Below are 24,537 nucleotides of genomic sequence, written 5' to 3'. Positions count from 1 at the left end.
TGCGGCAATGTCACGACGTGCACAACAACAACAAAAACACGCGCAACACCAGCAGACAAACAACTGTGAAATGCATTTGGACATGTCCAAAAGCCAAGGCAAAGTCCACTTGCCAACGGAATGCAATGCCATAAAAGTAAATGGAACTCACACTCTATCACCATCTCTCTCTCTATTTCTCTCTCTCTCTCTCTCTATCTCTTTCATTTACTGCCCGACTACTCTGCTGCAGTGGCAACAACTGTCAGCTGCTAACTTTAAAAGCAAAATGTTTATAGAAAACTCGTTACACAAATCGAATTGAAATTTGCCAATGTTTGACATCGTTCCTGCAGGGTAAAACTTCAGTGCGGAGGCGTGGTGGCCGCCTCCATATACTACTGCAGCAAGAAATCCCATTGACCTGACAACCCTGACAACTCTGGAAACGACCCTGGCCAATGGCCATTGACCGAAATTGGGCAAACAACAATTTAGAGTTGCGAGCAGACGTGCCAAAAGCTTGCAATACAACAAACATTAAAACTACTTGAGGAAATTTAATATGTTTTTAAAATAAGTGTTTTTTAATGGACCGCTTCGGAATGCTCAGTAAAATTATAATGTTATAATGCTATAAATATTTGATCGTTTTTAAATATTTTTTTAATTGGAAATATTGATTGGTGAAATTTTGTTGAATATTTTAAAATATAAGAAATATATATTTTATTTTAAATATTAAAAAACTTTTGATTGGTGAAATTTTGTTGAATATTATAACAAATAAAAAATATTTAAAATTTCATCAAAAATATTTATATATTTAATAGGCCTTATTTTGTTGAACGAAAATTTAAAATTAAAGTTTTTGAAATTATAAATTTATTAATTTTTTTTTTCTTTTTAATAATTTAAAAAATATATTCTATTTTGCGTTTTATTAAATTTTCCATGACATATTCACACAAGCAACGACTGCATAATTTCAATCAATATTCAACAAGAACAAACAAACAAACAATAACACACATACGCAGCATGAACCACAAAAACATAATCCCGAGAAGAAGGGAAAATCAACGAAAGCAATGCTTTTGTTTCGGAAAATTGTTTTTAAAGCCTCAACTTTAGCCATGGCTACAAATGATTAGTTTGCCTGTTTCAAGGATTGCTGCGAAAAAAATTCGGCTAAAATCAACTAAATGAGTGAAAACTAAAAAAAAAAACCTATCACAACTTTTATAGGGCAACCAGAGAAAGTTGCTGCCATCACACACACACATACAAAAAAAAGTTGAGGGCCAACGCGGCGTATGCGAAATGTGCTGCCAATTAGAAGTTTATGTAGAGAGCACACCCGAAATTAATTTGAAGCCAAAAGTTGAGCTCAAATTTGTGTGCGAATGTTAATCAAATAGACAGCCGAGGAGCGTGGGCGTCAATGCTGTTGCTACGACTATGTGCGGGGGCGTGGCTGCTGAAATGGAGTCGATTTGACACAACTTAGGCTTGGGTTTAGGTTGCTGCCTCCTGACTGTCTGGTGGTGATAAGAGCCGCAAAGATTTGTCAGCTTATGATAATTAGTTGGTTGGACCCACAGAGCCCAGCCCTATTCATCTCTCTCTATCTCTCCCTCTTTCTCTCTCTCTCTCTCTCTCTCTCTCTCTTTCTTCTTCTCGAAGGACTAAGCTGTGATATAATTAAAAATATAAGTTTATTTATATTAGAGCTGTGTCAACTTGTAACGAGCTAGTTCAATGGAACACCTTAGTAAAATGAACCAATTAAATTTTTATTTTGTGATTTCGTCATTCTCTCTCTCTCTTTCTATCTATCTATCTCTTTTTGTCAGTGAGGCAGTGAACCGATTCGAAAGTTCTTGGTTGCCCAAACTAATTCAATAAATGAACGATTTAGTTCGTGAATTCTTAAGTAGATGGTTTTAAAGCTTATTTATTAAACTGAACTACTGCATAAATATCATATAAAGTTTCAATTTATAATTAATTCAAGTAAAATTTGCTTTCAATTCAAACATCAACAAATATTCCAAAATAGATGGAACCTAATCAGCAAATTGAACTAGACCGCGCAGCTCTAATATCTATGTTTAGTTGTATTTCGCTTTGTGTTTATCTGTGCTGCTTGACCACGCCCACAAGCTGTTGCAACAAAGTTGGCAGTGAAATATGTGGCCAAACCCGTTGCCAGCCCATTAAATGCCACTTACTGGCCCTAATAGTTGTGCCTGTGCAACAACAATATGAATGCTCTCGACTACGGCAGAGGCCCGCACTGAAACCCCTTTTTGCGCAAAACCTTCCAATCCTTGCTCCACCCACAGATAACGCTCGTTGGCCCTCTCTCGCTGCCTTGCCGCCTCAGTGCCAGGCAACAACAGACTCGACAGCGTTTACCACATTAACCTCGTGTTTTACGACATGGCAGGCCGCATAAGAAATTTATATACATTTCATGGCAGAGGCAACATGTTGCACTGAACGATGCCAAGCTAACATGCCCCACCAATACAATATACACACCAATACATATGTATGTGTGAACATGTATCAGTGTGTGTGTGTGTGTGTGTGTGGTCTTTTGACACAAGTCCAAGTGGAAAAGCCGCCATAAGGCTGCGATTACTCAAAGTGCAAGCTAACAGCTGCCATATGAACGCAAAAGCTAACGGCCAAGGGGTAATATCAGGGGGCATGGCTAAAGGGTTTGGCGTAGAGATGAAGAAGGCACATCCCAGCACCAGCAGCAGCAGCTAACAATGGCGACAATCGCAGCCTAACGAGATGAATTCAAATAGTTGGAACAGGTCTATAAAATATTCAGTATGAAACTGCAAGTAAATCTATCTGGAATGAAATATTACTTCAAAATTTTGAAAGGAACTAGACTAATAAAAATATTTGTATATGCATATATTTAATAGAATATATAATAAGTATAAATTGTGTGTGAAATAATTTGTTATCTTTCTGGGAAAAGACATCAGAAAACATCAGAGGCTCAAGTTATAACACAAGCCAAATAACAGGACATCTTCCATCAGCAAAAATCTATTGAAGTGTCTTCCATCTGGGCATTCAATTCTGTTGCTTTATCGATCGAAAACTTCTTGAGCTCCCCTCGCACAGTTCACATAATCCTTGCACTAAAAAACTTGCACTTTAACGAGTGCCTTTTTGGCATATTGCATCGAAACGAGATTCGAAATCTCTAGGGAGGAGACCTCGCGCTCTCTCCCCCTCCCTCTCTCTATATACATATCTTTCTCTCTCTCTGTTTCACTGCACTGCACTCTGTCTCTCCCGTTCGCCATTTGTCGCTGCGAGAGGAAGCGCCATTTAAATTTTTTCACGCCGCTTGGCAATAAATGCGCTGCCATAAATTTTGCATCGATGCGCGCAGATCGTGTGAGCGCTGCCACGCCCTCAGCGGAAGGACGTAGGCGACGTGTGCCCGGGGGGCGGGACACAAATTTTTAATTGCCCCATAAATCAAATCTAGGATAAATGGCCAGCAGTTAAAGGGCTGCTAACCAAATGGCAGCCATAAGCTGATAACAGGCTCGGCCTGCTGCAGAAACGTGCAGGCGATAAGACTCGACTCAAATCGATTCAACTAGACTCAGCTCGACTCGTCTCCAGTATTCAACTTTAAAAATGTCAAAGGCCTGGTAATGAGCTCTTCCCAGCCCACTCATTTTCGTTCTGTTCACAATCTGCGGCCCAGCTAACGTTTAATTTTAATGGCCGGCATTCAGAACGTTAGAGATGAGCGCCATCTAACGTAATCAAGCCTCTAATTAAGTTGATAAACTTTCCCTGACACGCCCACGCTCCGAGTGGGACAGACAAGTGGAATGGGATTTCATTTGGCAGACAAAGTCGTCGTCGTCGTCGTCGTTGGCCATTTTACGCCACAGTAAACACTCCAAGCACACTCAACCTCATTCTATCATCCCTAGCAGTCACGCACGCCCCTTGACTTACACGACCACCGAAGCAGCTGCTGTCACGCCTCTCGCCGCCTCTCACCGCCGCTACCACACCGACTGTAAAAGTTTTGGCATTAGTTTTGCTGATTTCCGGCGACATTGACTTCGAGCTTTGCTTTTCAATATACCCTTCTAAAACTGGATATGCACAACTAATTATGCAGCTTCTTTGAATCTATATTTATATATCTATACATACAACTGTATATATATTGAACTCTATATTTAATGTCAGCAAATACGTTTAGTTCTAATCTAATTATCGAGCAATTTATGTTAAAATGATATTTAAAGTCTACCGAACAAATTTTTATCTGTAAGTGTGGCTTCAAATTTTGAGAATCTCATAGAGAGGCAATCTTTTATAGAATACTTCGAAACTTAGACAACGCTAATGGTGAATAGTGAGTCATTCAGAGTCCACTTCAGTTTGTCATCATCTGCAATGATCTATTCCTGTATAGGACCAGCTTGGTCCCACTGTGCAATATAGAAAAAAACATTTTTGAACATGTATATAAGTATGTATTCTAAATACTCTTAAAAACACATTTAATATATTTGTATAAATAGTCACATATAAAATTTTTAAGATCGCATAGATAGGCAAGGGTCTAAGGAATACGTCAAATTGAGCTTGAGAGAGAAAAAGAGGAGCATCATAGAGCATCCACACTGAGCATTTCAACATCCACGTAATCTCCGTTAAACTTATCGCTCAGCTTATTATAAGCTTGGTTGACTTTTTTACATTCAGCACTGACTTGGCCCCACTGTGCACACTATGGCCGCTTTCTAATTTAATTAAGTGCGGCAACGCGACGCCTGTTTGTTTGCTTGTGCAAAAAACTTTTTTGGAAAAAAAATGTACGAAAAAAGTCAAAATGAAAATGCTAGGAAAAAAAAATAACAAAAACAAACTTTCTCAACAGTTGGCGCATTTAATTTGCTGGTTTTATACTTTTTTAATTACTAGACAAATAGACAAAAGCTTCGCTCAATGGGCATCCATGCTGGACCGAGGGTAGCCAAAGTATAGCGCTTAGTCCAAAAATTGTATTAATTTGTTTGCTGAAGCTGCCAAATATTTGCGAACGGGCAAAAAACTTCTCGTGCGCTCAGCGGGACGGCCGCTGTCAAGAGCTTGGGAAAATTCGGAAACTTTGTGTGGGGGATTTTCGTGTGAAGCTTCCACAAGTGATTGTATTTAAAGGGGCGATAATTGATGGGATTATTTGAATAAAATCACTTGAGCTATAATTGATGTAGAAATATTTTTGGTTCAAATTATCTATATAAAATGTTTTTATAGAAATTGTCATTCTTGCCTATCTTCAGTTGTGTTTTGAAAATTTAATTTAAAAAAAACGCACCTTTTTGATAAGCCGCTACTATTGAGTTTTATATTTCTAGTGCTATCTCTATACGTATGTCAAGTTTTATATTTATCCTTACCCTTAAATCAAATCCAATATCGAGACTTATGTATAACCAAATAACTTCTTCAATAAATATACAGCTATGCTTCTTTTATAATTCTATGCTATAAATCATCTTCAAGTTTCATTTCACATTTACTCAAAAGATTAATTTTTTCATATATAATTTTCTCATATATATATTTTTTATCCACTCAGTTTAATCTTTTTGTTTAATGTATTCCACTTTCGTGCAAATTTACTTAAGTACCTAAAGAAAGTCATATTTATGCGGCGAGTCGACTTATCGGGCAGAACCAAAAAGCGTTTGCTTAAAAGCTTTTTTCACGCACACAGACAACCAAATCTCTTCGTGATATATATACTTATATACGCATACATAGAGAAGCACATCCTGCGTGAAACAAACAAACTTTCAGTCTAGGCCAAAACTTTTTTGGCGTCACGCTGGCTTCTGTTGTGCGTTTATGGTCAGCATTTGGTTCATATATCTTTAATTTTTATGCGACTTCCCTTTCTCCTGTCCTTTCTCTGTCTATCCCCTACTACGTTTTTCTCAGTCTGCTGTCAGCATATTTGCCATAGCATACTTTTCAGCAACTCCTCCTTCGTCCTTTCAAGCAGCTGCGAAGCTGTCATTAGCGAACATTTCTCAACATTTCTTCGCATTCCCAGGCGTTTTATTTGTTTTGAGGACTGTTTTGTGGCTCATAACTGGGTCAACAATGGGAGTTGCGTTAGACTCTGTTGCCATCCTAGTTGGCCCGTGTATGTCTGTGTCTGTGCCTGTGCCTGTGTGTGTGTGTGAGCAGCCCATTGCCCATTTACAAGTCAAGTGGCGCGCATAACACCAAAAAATTGTGTAGCCAAAACAATTTATTTTAGCTGTGGAACTTGTTACGGCATGAATACCCCAACTCCTAAAATATCCTACCCCACTTTCCCCGCTCTCCCTCTCTCTCTCTTTCTCTCTCTCTCTCTCTCTCTCTCTCTCTCTGTATCTCTCTCTCTGCTAGCTGTCATTGTCAGTTGGCCAGATTTGACAGCGTCTGCCAATGGTTTTTGGCTTGTGCCTGGACTGGACTGGGATTTCCTTGTTGTTGTCCTGTCAAAGTTTTTGTTTTTGGTTTTGTTTCCCTTGTTCCGGTTTTTATGCTAGTTTTATTTACGCATTTAAACATTTCTCTCCCAGTTACAATCCAGTCCGTTCCACTTCTCTGTCTGCCATTCTGATTGTCTGCCTGCCTGTTTATTCATTTTAGACATTTTTCATTTAATATTTAGCAGTAGTTTTGTACCCAGTCAAAGAAGCCTTTGAAAGGATATACCATTTTTGGCAATAGTATATTATATTATTGGAAAATTTCATTATTGTTCATCATTTTATTTGGGATCTACTTCCAAGTCGAGAACTCTAGCTTATGCTCATCCAAAACCATTTCGATATAATATCCATTACCATTACAGGGTATCTATTTGTTTACCACACACAACTAATGCAGTTTTCCCCTGTTGGCTGTCAGTTACTGTCCAAACCTTTTGACCAGAAGGAACAATTTACTGAACGACTGCCAATTGACATTTATTTTCATTTAATTCATTTTATTCAATTTTAAATGTGACGCAAACAACTTTATTTTATTTAATATAAAAAAAAATTTTTTTAATTTTCCAGTTTGTATTTAAAATGCATTTCAATGCAAATTGAAATTTGAATTTATGCGCCACATTTCAACTGCCATTCCGGTTGATTACAATTTTAATGACCATATTTGCATACATAATGTAAAACGCAGAATTATATTACTCGTGGCATGTGACACGCAATGCGAGTGTTGCATGCCACAACAAGAGCGGAAAATTTTTGGAAATTTGATATAAACAAAAATTACAGGGAGCTAATGAAAATCGCACAGCAAGGTGTATAAGCGAAAATGGACAAGCAACAGAGAGAGAGAGAGAGAGAGAGAGAGAGAGAGAGGGAAAGTGAAAAGCGAATGTATAAAAAGCTTAAGTGATAATTGAATGTAGGCCTTTGGTTCTGCCTGGGCACTATGAAAATCGCACAGAAAGGCGATAAAGAGAGAGAGAGAGAGTGAGAGAGAAAGAAAGAGAGATATGTATAATTATCTTCAATTAAAACTTTTCATTTAACAGATAAAATTTATTTGCAATATAATTTAAATATATTTATGTATTTTATTTGTATTATTTGTTAAACTTTTAATATTAAAATATTTTTATTTATTTGGTTTTTATTAAAAAATTTTTTTTTTAATTATTGTTTATTTTTTTATTTTTTTATTTTATTTTTTTTTTTTTAATAAACATTATTCACCATATTTTTGTACAAATTTCCTTACAACTTTTACGACATTTTGTTCAAACTTTGTTCAACTTGTTTGTCGCCACTTGAGCACACCTGAGCAAGAGTTGCAACAGCCTCTGCCTATTGGCAATGCCCTGGCGAAAAAAATGTTTCAATTTGGGCAAAACAAACGCAAAGGCAGCCAAAGCAAACATTTTGAGTCGCATTCGAGCACTTTGCACATGGTAAGCAGCTGCTCATTTTAGTATTTTTTTTTTTTTTTTTTTTTGCCAGCCGAGGGCCTAGACTGAGTTCACTTTACAGCCAACTGCAGCTGGAGGGGCAGTCAAGTGGGCTGACGAGCATTGGAGCAAATATGCAAAGCAAATAGCTAAAAAAAAAAGAGCTGCCGCAAAATCGAAAGACAAGTCAAATACAGTTAAAAAAAAAAAAAAAAAAGAAACAACCGCTGTTCAAACTCAACTGACTAACGATGACATCAGCCACATGCTGCAAGTAGTTGATAAACTGATGAGGGGAAAGTGTGTGTTGCCTGGGGCGTGCGGGCAGTGGGCATGGCAAAGTGGGCAACGGTGAGTGGCAGCTGCGAGTGTCAAGTGGAGCCCACTACAGTTGGCAATGTCCACAGTGCTTCAATTGTCACATTACATAATCCTCAACAATTGCCAATTGCAATTAAAATCACATTAACAGACAGTTAATAGACAGTTGCTCGAAATGGCGATACCCTAGAGTTAATTGATTGAGGATGTTTGAGGGGAAGACAAAGATGAGAGAATGAAGTAAAATGTAAAGTGAGCCAATGACAATGATGATAACAATGATAATGATTATGACAATGAAGATAATAAATAGCTCTATTCTATACCCTGTCCATAACTCTTGCATGCATATTCGTTCAGTCTCTTAGCGAACTCTCTGATAATTCCAGGGTATCTAAATCAACAGCGGAAATGACCGAAATATGCTAAGGCCTGGTCAAATCTAGCCCGAGGTCTAACCAAATGCAAGCAATGCAAAGCAATCGCTGCTGCTGCTCCTGTTGACTGGCGGCCAATATGAAAGGCTGCAAAATGCAAATGCAGTAGATAAAACCAATGAAGATTGCAATTCCTAATTGTTGTGATTAAAGTTTGTGCGCTGTCTTCCTCTTTCTCTCTTCTCTATCTCCCTCGAAATTAGCAACAATTAAAGCTAAAATTTAGCCGCACATGCGATAAACACCATTGATAAAATGCCTTTGAAGTTATTGACCAAATGCACACGATGCCTTAGCCAAAATTAACGGCATAATTTCTCTGGTGGTCCAAAGCAGCGACCACAAAGTGCGCACACAAATACCAATTATAAATAGATTGCAAATAGAATCAATTAAAAACTTTCGAATAGGCGATCAATTTCAAAGAATGGCCAAGAGCTTAGATATTGATTTCATTAGGAAGTTATATGAATAGAAAACGTTGAGGTCATTGAGATTATTGCTCAAAAGATTTGTATATCCAAAATGATATATGTATATAGAACGTTTGAAGATGGTTTCCTAGGAAAATTTGACCAGAAAAATAAGAATCTTTAATAATATTATAATAGTATAGTACAAAGTTCTACTACTTAGGCTTCAGGATAAGCTGCGCAGCTGAACAGTTAGCACACAACTTTTTCCACTGACTGTACTCCCTACAGTAAACGAATTTCTACTTTTCAATCATTACGACAATATTGTGACAACAGCTGCCAAAACAGCAAAACTTTAAAACAAAAGACTCAAATAACAAGCAGAAAAAAAAGATGAGAAGAAGAAGAGGAACTTTAATGACATGCATAAACAAGCAATACGTAGGGCCCGCATCTTGATAAATTGATAAAGCTTACAAATTACTGAGCGACAGCCACAACACGAGAGCTACCCAATTAAATTTATCGTCATCTTAAGAAAACTCGTTGTGCATCTCATGAATGGGACTCGTGCTGGGGCCATGGAACAATAATTTTCAATGTCAACGAAAAAAAAGTGAACAAGAGAAAAAAATGAAGAAAAACTGGTTTCAAGAACAGTGTAGAGTGGGGGGATATAGATAAAAGCGCAGCAGTAGGTGTCGATAGGTATTGTAGGACCAATGAGTCAGAGAGTCGATCAAGCTGAAGGTCAATTTGCATTTGACAAATTAGGCTAATTTGAATATGTAGAGCATACTTCAAGCATTCGTTGGAAGCGTGGGTTCATCTACATATGCGGAAATGGAGCATAAAAATTATTTAATTGCTAATTGAAATCTAAGCACGATTGACCCTTGAGTTGGGGCCATTGAAGTTGCCCAAAATGGTAATAGATTTGTTAAGCTATCAAAGAAGTTGTAAATTTATGTCTGATAAAGTTTGATAGGCATACGTTTGAGATCTTTGGATCTATTTGAGCTAGACTAGTAAAATTGTTGCAGGTAGAATTTAATTGCTGTAGATAGAAAAAATGTATATATCATATTTCCAAATATTATAAGTATATCTTCTAGCTTATCAAATTTAGAGATCGAGTAAGTGTAACTAAGGTACCATTTCTGTTTGGATTTATATCTAAATTGGCTTCATATCTCAGGATCTATTAAAACTAGGCTAATAAAACTTGTAGTACGTATAATTTGGTTATAGTATTCATTAAAAATGTACACAATGACATTTGGTTTGCAACCTACTTCTAAATAATATAGGTATAATAACATTTACCATCCCAACAAATAGGAAAATAAAGGTAATAGATCTTATAGGTAGATATAAATGTACCTCCAGACAAGTACAGATTAGCTAGAGATAGAAAAAAGACTCCCGATCATTATTAACTTCGATGAAAGAGATATGCCCCATGATCAATAGAACCTAGGAATAATTGTACTATAATTTACCTTACAATAAATCGATTGACTCTTACTCCAAATAGCCTTGATATACCTTACTTAGCTAACTTATGTTTTGAAATAAAGTAGATTGCAAACTTATTGTACTATATAGTATAACATTCATACATATACATGCATATAACATACATGTACAAACATTTTCTAGTTCCCAGGCCCACTTCAAAAAAAAGTATTTTTAATAAAACAAACTATATAATTAAGCGCACTTAAAATATATTTCTATCACACTACCTATGCTATTACAAGTTGTAATCTCTTTATATGCCCATATATTGACTTCTCCAAATTTAGACATCTGCAACTATTCATACGGAATCCTAGCAATGCTGACGATCATAAGTTTGACCAAACAATTTCCGCTACTATAAACTCAGCAACTCAACTCAACTTATTTACAATAGTTAATTTTTGTTTTTTATGGCATCAACAATTAAATAAAAAACATTAGCAATTCGCATGGCAATGCAAATTATCCACAACAACAACAAAAAATGTGTTGCAAATATTGACGTAACTTGTATTTTTTTTCTGCGCAAAAGGCCAAACAAATTGACGGTTTTACTTTTTATGCTTCTCGCCTGAGACTTTCAAAAACGAAATGGAAAGCTGCCTTGCAGGTGGACAGATTAAAAGGAGACTCAAGTGTAATGGTATTACATAAGAAATGTCAAGTAAATAAATTTATTTTGTCATATCTCTCTGGTATATCCTAGTCCAATAAATTTCACAAAAATAATTTTTTCAATATCTTTTACTGTGCTTTTTAGATGTTTCTATCAAGATCTGTCTCTATATTTATAGTCTCGAAATATTCGAATTTATATCTCTGGATTCTGTAGTTAAAGGCATTCAAATTGCGTTGGCTATGTCAAGGAAAGGCAATACGTAAAAGCCAGCATATCCTGTCGAATCAAGCAGCTGGGCCAAAGAAGCCTTCAGAAACTTCAACCAAGGCCGCAATTCATTACAGTCAAGTGCCTCAATAACCCATGTTTCGGTAGCTGTATGGTCCGGTTTTGTAGGTTGCCGCTTATCGTTCCATCAATATAAATCACAACAAAAGGCTTTTGGCCAACTGCCTTTTGACAATGTTGGCTTTCATTATGGCCGGCGGCAACAGCAACGGCCAAAACGCATCCTTTGTGCCATCCATTGTTCCGCAGGGACTGTTAGCTTTTGATGGATGCGTTCCAACAACAGAGCCAGAGCAGTAGCAATTCCAGTAGCAGCAGCAGATGTTTGACTTTACAAAAAGGAGCTAGAGCCAACGTCTGGTCATGATGCATCCATCATTCATTCTCTTATACTTAAGAGCGTCAACACATGGACACCAGGCCGGGGACCTCTTTGTGGCAGATGCTTTAAATTTAAAATTGATGCTATTAAGTGTTAATTGAGTAATGTTAACTAAGTTATAGAGAGAAGTTACTAAAGCTAAACGCAGTAGCAGAACGAAAGGGAAGTATTTAGAGAGAATTACAGGATACAGTCGATGACAAAAGTATTTTGACAACAGCAACTCTGTGTATTTCTGAGTATAACTTTTGAATAGCTTTATGTAAAAATTACATAATTTATATAATACATTTCCATTGTTTATCGTCTATAATAAATATAATAATATAAATAGGTGCTATATTTTCTACATATATAATGGAAAAATTCTTCCACTTCACTTTAATTGAGAAAAAATACTTTTTCCTCTCTTTACACACAAAAACAAAGAATAATAATAATTTAAAATTAAACGCTATTCTGATATGCTTATCGCAGCTGTCAGATCTTTGGCCCGCATATCTCTCACGCGCTTCACATCGCGATACGCGCGAACTCATTCTGGCCACTAATTTGCATTGCAAAATGGCTATTACACGGCTTATCTGTCTAAATCGGCGCTGCAGCACAGTAGCTGGCCAGCTGTTAATAATTCGACTAAGCTCCATTCCATACCATTCTCTTTGCCACAGGCAGAGTGCAACATTTGCTGAACTTAAAGTGTTGCGAATTACATGCAAATTACTTAATAATAAATGCCGTTAATTGTTTTAAATGCCAAAGCTGCCGAACATGAGATACTATCTCAGCTCATGTTACACAACATTTGAAATTGATATGGCAATACAGTAGTTGGGTTCATTTGATATCGTGAAGTGGAGTACCCTAAACCCTTGTTAATATTAATATTTAATATATTGAGTGTGCTTATCTCTAATAAACTTTCAAGTGTTTTCAACTAACTGCTATACCTTATCAAATATGAATTGCTTCACATATAAGCTTGACATAATACCAAAATCCGCAACTCTTTAAAATGCTGCTTTTAAAATTAGTATATCAATTTTTCACCCAAAAAAACCCAGCAAAAATATAAAAGTTTAGTGGTTTAAAAAGTTTGTCGAGAAAAAAAGGAAACCCTCTGACAGGACAAAATTTCCACGACTTGCTTACAATATATATACATACACATATATATACATATGAACCCTCACTTGTTATACCCTGTTCTTAAATGAAAAGTAAACGTGGGGTGTATTAAAAAAGGAGTTTTTATGGCAATGGCATGTAAAAGAATATATGAAATGTTTCTATAAATTCAAAATATAGGGTTTTATTGCATTTCGGCACTTTAATATAGTTCTTTCTATTTATATCTCAGTTTATAGGGCATCTCCCAGTCGAGCAACCTCAATGGAAACCAAACAACAGGACTTGTTTTAATTTGTATTTACATGACACAGGAACACAAAATCGCTAAAGAGTTGAAAATTAAATAAAAGGGAAAAATGAAGCAAAATCTCGGTAAAGAAAAGGGTAAAAAGCAGGCGTGGCAGGAGACCGTTGAAAGGATAAGGATAGAGAGCACAGGAGGAAGCGGGAAGAAGAAGAGGAAGAAGCGGGTCACATGCGGCATGTGTAAATATTTAGAGTTAATTAGTTCAAGTGACTGCAGGAGTGGAAAAGGACTCGAAATGTGCTTAAAAACGCGTAAAAAGTGCGAAGCTCATTTTGGTAAATAAACAAATTAATTTTATTAAACTTGCACGAGTTGAGCGTGCAAAGGTAGGTTGGAGTAATGAAATACCCTGCAAAAAATGTGGAAATGATATGTGAAACTAATTTTTAAAATATGTAATGGGAAAAATATGTATAATATAATAAAAAATATTCCATAAAAATGTTATATAAATTATTATTATGATAAATTATTGACATTTATTTATTCATATTTTTTTTTTATTAATTTTATTTTTATATAAATTTACTTTTTATTTTCATAATTTGCAGCTCATTCTAGTAGATTGTTTTCAAATTTGCTGCTCTATCACAAACAAACTGATCTTAACCTCTCAGGTATTCTCATTTTATTCTAGGACCAGACTTAAGCAATCATGCTTAAAACAGCGTATCTATTCATAGTATCCACCCCCAAAAGTTTTCCCACTTATATTCGAGTATTTAACAACAAGCTAAGACACACACACACACAGAATAGTAATTACACAGACACAGTCAGCCACATACCACAAAGACCACAATTTAATTTCCATTTAACCAGCCATTTTTAACTGAGTAAAATCAATCCCAAATTGAATTTCATTCGACTCGTTATCTTTAATTTTATTTGACTGATTATGCTTTTAACTGGAATCAATTTGTTTTGTCGTGAATGGCTGAAGGCAAAACGCAGAAGTCGACTGCACCCCGTTTAATGGCCAAATACACAAAAGCAAAAGCAAGAAATCAAAATAGAGAAATGCAATCATGTTGAAAATATTTGCATATGCCGCGCCGCGCCGCTCCGCGCCGCTCCGCGCCAGAGCGCCGCCCTCGAACCGGAAGCGGAAGTAAACAATGGACGGCAACAGCTCGACTCGCAGTCGGAGCTCTCGACAAAAGCCAAAAATTCGCATGAAAGGAATCCAGACCGAAAAGCGAAAAAAGCAAGCAAAAGCGGAAAACTCGATGATGCTGACGATGAAAAATCGAAAATAAATTTGATATAAAAAACTGCTTTAGTCTGCATTGTAGCCAAAGGCAAAGAGTTGCTCTGTACAAAGGGTAAAAAGCACAAATAATAATAAGAGAATACTGCTTAGAGGTTAAATAAAGAATTTTGCCATTATTAATTTTATAATTTGTTTTATATTAAAATTTTTCAAATATTTTTAACATTGTTCTATAAAAAGGTTTAAAAATATTAAAATATTCGTAAAAATAAAATTACAATAATTAAATTACATTATATCCACAGAACAGCAACAAAATGCATTTAAAAATCAATGTACCTTTATAAGAGAATAAATATTGTATATACAAAGAGCTCAGCCCGCTTACCTCATTTGTCTCTCTTATTATTTCCCGCTCACAAACGCGCATTACTTTGTCACTCTCTATCCCTCTCTATCACTCAATGTGCATTCCTTTATTTACGTCATTTTTGCCTCAAAAAAGAAAAAATCAGCTGACAAAAATTACGCAAAACATATTTTACACACAATGAGATTTACAAATAACTCACTAAACACTGAAGACACCCTTAAATCACAAATAAGAACAAATAATAATCAATTAAAACACATCTTGATTAACTTAATTAAATACGATTCTAAACTCAGGCGCACAGATTCCGACTGATCGAAAGAAGAAGCGCAAGCAAACTAAAAATAACTCATTAAGTGCGCTCCTTCGCTAAGCCGGACTTCTCTCTAATACAACAACAGCTAAGAGCAGCCGGCATTTATACTTATAAAACAATAACAAAAGCACTCAACTATCAGCGCTTCTCCACTTCGCACGCAATTCGCAATGCGCTAGCGCTCATACTACTCTCAATGGGACCATCAGTCGCTCTTAAGCTAACGGGATCAGCAGCATTTCAGCCAATGGCATGCGCGCCATGGACATATTCAATTACCCCTCCCGCTCAGCGCATCAGTGAAACCAAAATATGTAACGGCATTAAAAGCAACAGCAACAAATATTGTGCTCACGATTAGCAGAGAGACAGATAAGGCAAAAAATGCAGCAATTTGTGTGTTGTGACATCACAGTAGGGAGTTCATATGGGTGCGAGCGAAATGAAAGAATTTTCGCCACAGTAAAAAGCTTTAGTATGATTTTGTTAACAAATGACGAGCACAAAGGAGACTTTTAATCAATAATGACAGCTCACTTTACCCGCATAATTTGGAAATATCAAAAAAGTGAAAACAACCTTAACAAATCAGTATCCACTGCAGTCAAAAGGCATCGCCAGACAAAGAGCTCAAAAGAAACGAAAAGTTGAAAGCAAAACTAAACTGCAAGTGTGTAAAAGGCAACTAGAGAACTGTGTGGAAATTGAGCGGGAATTAGAAAGTGTGAGAGAGACAGAGAAAGGTAGAGGGAGGGAGAGGAAAGTGAAGGAAGAGGCATAAGGGGAAGGGGAACCAATGAGAATTGTTGGCAGTTGGCATTGGCATATTGAGTGAAGTTTTCAAACGTCAAAGTCGATTGCAATCTGATTAATTAAGAGTGGTGAGGGTGACTGATTACGTATATGTGTGTGTGAATGTGCCTGTGTAAGTGCGGTAGGTAATGGCAACTGCAAATGGGCTTTCTGCAAGCATAGCCCCAGTGTCCTTAAGCCAAAAGCCATTTGGGAGTGTGTGTGTGTGCCATGTGTGTGTATGCATGCACAGGTGATCCTGGTCGAAAAGGCAGCTCAGCCATGCCGCCGGCTTGCAGCAACGGCTGCTGCTTTGCCTGTAGGAAAAGTGAAATTCACATGGCTATGCCACCAAAGGACTTCGGTTCAAGGACTCAACAATAACCAAAGGCAGCGTCTGCTCCATCTGCTCACCCGCTCATCCGCTCAACCACCCACCTGCCCATCTGTTCTCCTGCCAATTACATTGTTTTGCACGCAGAAATCGCTGTGAAACTCATTCCGAGGCCAAAGCCCATTAAATGCCCAATTAAAATCCAAATGAGCCAGAGAATACAACAAACAAACGCAAGAACAACTGTACGTAAAGCGCGAAATATATACCAGATGGTACTACGATGGATACTACAGGGAAAGCAAAACATGAATGACACTCGGAGTTGTTTATGGGAACCTATTTAAAAAAAAGAAAATGAACCAATTCAGATGAATTGAGACGAATGTGAAATACTCTTGGAGGGCTTGGAAGAGGTGGAAACCTAACTCTGTGGCTCAATAAGGCAAATGTCCCTATTAAATGTAACTCCGAAATTATTGGTTCTTGATTCTAACTTCTGAAAATTAAACTTCGAAAGCTTCAACTCACAAAATCCTCGTTTACTTCTAAATCTCGACTCTAAATTTGTTACGCCTAAACATTGATTCCTAATTTTCAGCTCCCAAAATTTTGCTCCTTAACTATGTAGATGATGGTACTTACATTCTGCATAATTCTCTGGTACTTTTACTAGCACTAGCCGCCCATCTAGTTCACTACTTCAGTTGCTTCGACTTATTTCTCATTATGAATAATTTTGCATAAATGAAAAATGTTACAATGGGTGCTTCAGTTAACAGCCTGTCGGAGTTTGTTGGCTTGGAACAGGTTCTTTGGATGCTCAAAGAAGAGAGGGAAGGGAAGAGACGGCGAGCAGAGAGTGGGGACAGAGCACACTTCTATTCGAACTACTTTTATCAGCTGTCGTCGAATTGCTTGCCTGCCTGTCGTCTGCCTGACTGCCTGCCTGCCAGCCTGTCCTTCTATCCGTCCGTCCATCTGGCGGTTCGGCCTACAGGGCCTGGTAAATCAATGCAATTAGTGTCACATCCTCTGCATTTAATGTCTATGTTTCGTAATCGACTCTGGCGCCAATGCCATGTTTGAAGCTCATTGGAGCCAGTTCCTAACTTTGGCTTTAATTTATTTATATTTATTTGTTAATAGAACAAATATGTGTTGGGCTTTTACAGACTATTTACTTGCATTTAATAACATTTCTATTTTCTAGTTAAAAGTATACTGTTTCGAAATGCTTGCTTTTATAAATGTTTACTTTTTTTTATAATTCTGACTATTTTATATATTAGTAACAAATTTTAAGACCCATTCATAAGCTTAGAACTATTTTATCCAAGACACACACCCTACATATCAAATTATCCCAGCACCACAAGCCATGTCACAGCCCCACAATGGTGAACAAAGCTATACTCACCACTTAGTGCACATGTGCATGTCTTTGCTAAGTCGGTTTAGTGAAGCTCAACACCAGCTGACGGTTTCAATCAAATTCTAAATTCAATAATAAACGTATTCATGCCCTATAAAATTAAGCAATTTGTTTAAAAAAATATTGAAAAAATATTGTACTATGAATACGTACAAATATAAAATTTTTTAAATAAACTAATTGAAAAAAATTGTCTGAAATCCATTTAATTTATATGTAAAATATATAGTGAATCTTATCTTAATATCAAACCCAAAATATATTAAATGACTCATTATGCCTTCATATTAATTTAATTTAATTTATCCTTTTTCTTTGTATTTACTATAATATTTGATATATTATGAGAACCCATTTCATATGGTTTAATTGCTTATAATTTGTAATTTAATATTTTTCTATTACAAAAAAAATATATATATATATATATTTGCTTATCATTATTATTATATCAGGGTCTTACAAATTGTATATATTATAGTTGCTTAAATTGTATTAATTTATATTTTTTATTTGTATACAAGAAAAACTATTTTCCGTTTTTTAAAAAAAAACCTTGAGGTGAACTATTTCACTTTGCGAGTGACTACTGTACCCATTAAGTGACGTCGTGGCAATTAAATTCCTTAGCTGGCTGCAGCACGTTTCGCTCTGCCAGTAAATGTCGCAGAGAGTCGAGCTTCAAATTGCATTTGTCACACATGTCGTATGCGCAATTCCGAAAAGTTGTGAATTAATTATGAATTATTTAATTGTGACTGTGGAGGGGCAGCTAAGTGAGCTGTTGACACGTCGCCGTGAATAAGGCAAGTGGCTCAGTGGTTTCAGTGGTTCAACAAAAGGAAACTTGTTGACAAAAAGCGAACAGCGACCAAAACACGGAAATGTGAATGAGCTAAATGAGAACATAAAAAAAAATATAAAAAAACATGCGCAGGCGCCAGTTTCCATCCTGGAAGCAAGCCTTGAGTGTGCCAGTGCGGCAGGTGGGACAGGCTGGGGGCAAAGTGGTTCGTTCAATATTGAAAGCGTTTGCTGGAAAGACGAAACCACAAAAATGTTTCGACACGTCTCAACTGACGATTCAGTCGCAACCCGAGCCGTGGCCTGACAGCATGTGTACGGTTCCCAGCTGCCCAACGGAAAGGTGTGTGCAACGGTATAACAGCGCAGTAGAACAGTATAACAGCGCAGTAGAACAGCGTGTAGAGTATTCGAATCATGGGCCTGCTCGGCACGCTGCGTCGACTTAGTCCAAGCCCACGCAGCCCCTCGCACGGCATCGAGCTGCAGCATCGCAGTAAAACGCAAGTGGATCTGCAGGTTCCGGTTCCGGTTCCGCCTCCATTTCTGACCACCACTCAGTCCTCGCCCCATCTAACTGAGCAAACGTTGCAGGTGTGGCGGGCATTGCCAGCGGAGATTCGACATGATCCCAGCATGGCGAGCTTTAAAATGGAAAACCAACGCATTCACGGTGAGTCGAGCAGACCCAATAGCAAGCGCAGCTACAGGGTATACGCATGTACAGGAATACTGAAAGTGAATGCTAAATTATATGTGCATAAATGTGCATGCAATCGAAGGTTAGCTCAAAGGAAACACTGCAATTTCTTTCAAGTGCATTGCACATGACAATGAAATACCCTGTACTTAAAAAAATGCACATTATTTTACCATTGTCTAATTTACCAGGAATAAGATGCTGAATTTAAAAGTTGAAGCACAAAGTTGATATCTATAACAGAACCCAATTATTTACTATTATTTATTAGGGATAGGGATAGATTACTACATGATTATAATCCTATAACTTATTTTGTTTTTTTTTTTTTAGACAGTGAAGGGTATCTTCAAGTCGAGCAACCATATATCTTTCCCATACATCCCCATAAAAGGTCCTCAAATCATTTCAAACATTTCCAATCTAATCGCAAGACTATGTATAAAAGAAATTATTTTAAAGGGTATCTGCTAGTGGAACAGCAGTTAATTTACTTTTTAGTCTATTGAGTGGGATAAATTAACCTAAAAGCAGTCAAAACATTTATCTTGAGTCCTATCGATTATTAAATAACGTCAGACCCGTTAGATTGAATAGCATTTGACAAGCACTTGACAAGCTCTTGACAAATACTTGGCAGGCAGATGAAAAGCACTTGACAGGCAATTGAGTCTCGGTGGTAATAAATGTGTTTTATTTCATTGACATATGTGAACAGGCTCCATGGTCGCCGACAGCGAGGCGGAGGAGCACGAGGTGGAGGTCGAGCTGGATGTGGAGGAGCCAGATGATCGTAAGTCCAGCTATGCCGGCTCCGATTTTCTGGACATCAAAATGAAGCCGAACTACGACGGCGACAAGAGCACAGACGATGAGGCGACGACCATTCACTCGGATCACGAGCCGCATGCAAATGGACCCGGCAGCGCCAAGGCCGTGGCTCGACGACTGCATCACAAATCGAAGAGGTCCAAGGAGCAACAGCAGCGGGATAAACGCTTGAAGAGATGCTGCCTGCTCGTCATCTGGGTCGTAGCAGCCGGCGTCCTGATCAGCGTGGGCGAGAAGCAGCTGCTCGAGAAGATTGTGCAGGTGCCCAAAGGGGAGATTGGCAAATGTAGGGCATCGACACCACTCCTACATCTCTCTGCAGTCTAATCTCCCGCTTAGTTTTTCAGCTGGAGCAGAAGCCCATGGGCGACTTCTACCTGAGGCTGGAGGGCGCTTTCGAGCAGTCCTTCAAGCAGTTGCAGACTGAGCGGGAGGAGAACGAGACGGATAGTCGCAGTTATCTGTTTGTGCAGCCGCAGTTGTCCCACAACAGGAGTCGGGACTATGAGGTAAAGCTGAAGAATAGAGCAAATACTCTGCCATCAAGTCAATTTTCCTTTCTCTCTCTTTCTCTCTATCTCTCTTTCCATAGGACGTCTTATCACCCTGGCAGCTGCCTTTGGTGCCGGATGATGAGCTTTTCAGGTCGCCCGCCGTGCATCGCAATCACACCTTTCACATAACCCCCGAGTTGGGTGAGTTGCTCGCCCATCGGGAAGCTCGGATGCGTTTGCGCATCTACAGCAATGCTCAACAGGACTTGGCTGTGGATCTCAGCTATAATCCGTTGATTGTGAACAATCGCACCGGCAGCATTCTAGCGGGACTCATACTGCTCCTCTTCTATGGCCTGCTCATCTCGGAGCAACTTGATCGTCCATTTGTGGCCATCATCTGTTCAGTGCTCTCTGTGACGGCCTTGGCTGCCTTTCAAGATCGCCCCAACATGGAGGAGATCAAGCAGTGGATGGACATGGAACTGCTCACCCTACTCTTCTGCATGATGCTGCTCATTCTCATACTCACCGAGACGGGTGTCTTCGACTATCTGGCCGTCGTTTGCTTTGAGGTTTCGGGCGGCAAGATCTGGCCGATGATCTATAGTCTCTGCGTGATCACTTGCCTGGTGTCCAGCGTGCTGGACAACATGACCACAGTGCTGCTGCTCACACCAGTTGCGATACGTCTGTGCGAGGTCATGCAACTGGATCCCATACCCGTTGTCATGGGCATCATTGTCCACGCGAACATCGGCGGAGCTCTGTCACCCATCGGCGATCCCATTAGCATCATCGTGGGCACGAACCGCTTTATCGTCGAGAATGTGAGTCGAATACTTGATTTGATTTTTATTTTTCGATTGGGTTTTTAATATTCGTAGAGGTATAGAGATCATAAAGATAGTAGATATAGAAGAGATCGTTGAGCTCGTCGATATGATAGGGATCGTCAAGATCGTAGAGGTCGTAGAGATTGTCGATATAGTAGGGATCGTACAGATCGATAGACCGATTAATAGATACAAACATATATCGTTCGGTTTATTAATAGATAGATGGAAAGGTACTCGATCAGTAGGTACTCTAATTGATATATCAATAGTTAAACACCTGGATAGAGGCCAGATAATCAGATCGATTCGAAGACTAATTTCAAAATGGATATTTTGATAGAAAATCTGAAAGTTTTATTTCCTAAAACTTTTCCCCTTCAAACTCTTTTTTGCAGGACATCAACTTTTTGACATTTATGGCCCATATGATGCCCGGCGTAATCTTGGCCTTGCTGCAGAGCTGCGTCTACTTACGCATCTACTATCGCAACATGGATGAGCTGCGTCTCAACGAGCCCAAGGAGCTGGGCGAGCTGCGACGTGAGATTAAGGTGTGGCAACGTGCTTTGAATGCGATTGGAGCCTGCTCGAAGGACGCGCAGCTGGTGCGTGGCACTCTGCAGGGCAAGGTCAAGCAGCTGAAGCGCACATTGCGACGTAAGGAGCGAGGCGTTGGCTCCACCGAGATCTATGCGAGCACGCTCGACGAGTTAAAGCAGAAGGTATGACTGTGCGAGATGATATTATATGATACAGTGCAAGCTAATATGATAGTAAAATTTTAACTTTTCTGAGAAGAGATTTTTGTGTGCATACATCATCAATCAATCCATCAAATATATTTATTATACTCTTATCAATGCTCCCATCATTCAATGAGGTCTAGATAAAAGCACTAAAGCTAGCCTCCCTAAGTGCTTAGCCCTTATATATCAATCATCAGTCATTCAGTCAGTCAGTCATCATGTTTAATAAGTAAATATATCAACTTCTGTGGCATATTTAGCATTAAATCAAATGCGAGGAAAAATGCCGCTTCCTTGCTCTAACTATTTAGCCATTGCAGAAATCGTCAATCAATCAATCAGTCAATCAATAATTTTTTCATACAAAAAATATTTATTCACAGATTTAGAAAGCTGATCATAGTAGTTTATAGACGGATTGATCAATCATTTATTATTTACCAGATCAAATCAATCAATCAGTCAATCAATTTTATGTATATTCACTGAGTTGGTCAACTTTTTATAATATTTTGTAGACGAAGTGATCAATCATTTATCATAACCCGGATCGATTGATCTAATCAGCCAATCAATCATGTACTCTCCTTGCAGTACCCCATCAAGAACAAGAAGCTACTACTCTTATCGACCGGTGTCCTGGTCTTCGTCATCGTCTGCTTCCTGGTGCAGTCGGTGCCCCGTTGGCGCACCTTGCCCCTCGGCTGGGTCGCGCTGCTGGGGGTGATCCTGCTGCTGATTATGGTGAATCGCGAGGATATGGAGCATCTGATACACCGCATCGAGTGGACAACGCTGCTCTTCTTCGGCGCCATGTTCGTGATGATGGAGTGTGTGGAGCGACTTGGGCTGCTCGTCAGCATTGCCGAGTTCACGGAGCACGTGATTCTCGCCGTGAATATGGAGCACCGTCTCACGATGGCCATAGTCGTCATATTGTGGACCACGGCGCTGGCCTCGTCCATCTTGGACAGCATACCCGTGGCGGCGATGATGGTCAAGCTGGTCACCTCGCTGGTGGCCAAACAATCGCTCGGCCTGCCGCTGCAGCCCCTCGTCTGGGCCCTCACCCTGGGCGCCTCCCTCGGCGGCAATGGCAGCCTCTACGGCGCCTCGGCGAACGTCATTGCCGCCGGCATTGCCGAACAGCATGGCTACAAGCTCTCCTTCACGCGGTATCTGAAGACCGTGCTGCCCCTGATGCTGTGCCAGATAGTCCTGATGACCATCTATCTGCTGCTCGCCCACAGCGTCTTCGAGTGGAATTAATTGCCAAGATAGGCAAAATCCCAAATAATTCAAATAATAATTGGATATTTAAAAAATTTTAACTATTTATATGATTGTTTTTGCTTGATTCATTGCTAATCGTTCTGTATAATATAATATATAAATTTAATATACATCTATAAATTAAATAGAATATATATGTATGTTCAATCTAGATTTTCTTCTAATGTTTACTCAAAAATAAAATTCCTTTCACATTAATTATGAAACAAGTTTTTAATTCCATTTTTTTACCTGAGTAAAAACAAATTTTTAATTGAATTTAATAAGTTTACTTTAATAGTGAGCATGTATATGATCAGTACATACATCAGTAAATACTTTAACTTAAGATTCGTTGAGCATCAATCAGTCAATCAATTAGCCTGCAATCAGTCATTAGATCTTACTTTTTGTAAAACATACAGATTTTACAGACTTTCTTAGCTGAGCCTGACTTTGTTTTTATTATATAATATCTCTCATTTGTGAGCCTTGAGCCTTTATGGCATATTCTGCCTGTCTCTGTAAAAAGATATAGGGTTGCTAGAAAGGTGCTCCAAATATGGACAGCCCTGTAATTGAAAGCCAATTTTTAATATTTCCACGCTTACTTAGTATCTAGGCTGTTATAAACTCTGAAGGGAGCTCACAGCTAAAACCATTTGGGAATTACAGCACAATGCTCTAAAGCGCAGCTTCGCAGTATATTTGGATTGGGATCTACTCACTGTTGACATATTTATTACAATTAATGTGACCATGGAGGGCACTTTGGATAAGACTCTCAAGCTGTTCGTGAAATTCTCGAGCGTGTAGGCAATTTGTTACGTCTGGGAAAATGGGAAAACAATCAATTTGGCTGTCAAGTGAAAGCAAATGAGGGCACAGATTAGCGAGCGGAAAACTGAGCGAACTGGGCAAAGCAACGGAGAAGAAAAACAAAAACCAAACATTGGTTCCGCTTTCCATGCTTCGCCAC

The 24,537-nt window shown here is 38.4% G+C and overlaps 2 protein-coding genes across 7 annotated transcripts in view; one reads left to right on the top strand and one right to left on the bottom strand.

The window, feature by feature from the left end:
* Pvf3 (PDGF- and VEGF-related factor 3) overlaps window positions 1–15,306 on the bottom strand; it is a 119,266-nt gene extending 103,960 nt beyond the window's left edge. For 4 of the 6 annotated variants that reach the window (XM_089466004.1, XM_089466005.1, XM_089466006.1 and 1 more), the window contains exon 1: window positions 15,011–15,303. The gene's annotated coding sequence lies outside the window, so the exon portion shown is untranslated. Of the gene's footprint in view, window positions 1–15,010 lie in introns of all 6 variants that reach the window. The other 2 variants (XM_018004527.2, XM_089466008.1) reach the window with 2 other exon arrangements.
* A 3,277-nt stretch (window positions 15,307–18,583) lies between these two features.
* Window positions 18,584–23,777, top strand: hoe2 (hoepel2). Its single transcript, XM_018004828.2, has 6 exons — window positions 18,584–19,349; window positions 20,095–20,493; window positions 20,547–20,716; window positions 20,800–21,531; window positions 21,936–22,262; window positions 22,881–23,777. The coding sequence occupies exons 1-6, from the start codon at window positions 19,094–19,096 to the stop codon at window positions 23,553–23,555; spliced, it is 2,559 nt and encodes an 852-aa protein (XP_017860317.1). The 5' UTR covers window positions 18,584–19,093; the 3' UTR covers window positions 23,556–23,777.
* The last annotated feature ends 760 nt before the right edge of the window (window positions 23,778–24,537 follow it).

The sequence above is a fragment of the Drosophila arizonae genome, chromosome 3, assembly GCF_054131065.1.
Source record: "Drosophila arizonae isolate 15081-1271.41 chromosome 3, UAZ_ARI_1.0, whole genome shotgun sequence".
Taxonomy (NCBI): domain Eukaryota; kingdom Metazoa; phylum Arthropoda; class Insecta; order Diptera; family Drosophilidae; genus Drosophila; species Drosophila arizonae.
Note: the sequence above shows the minus strand (reverse complement) of the source record. Positions and strands in the feature narration are given on the sequence as shown.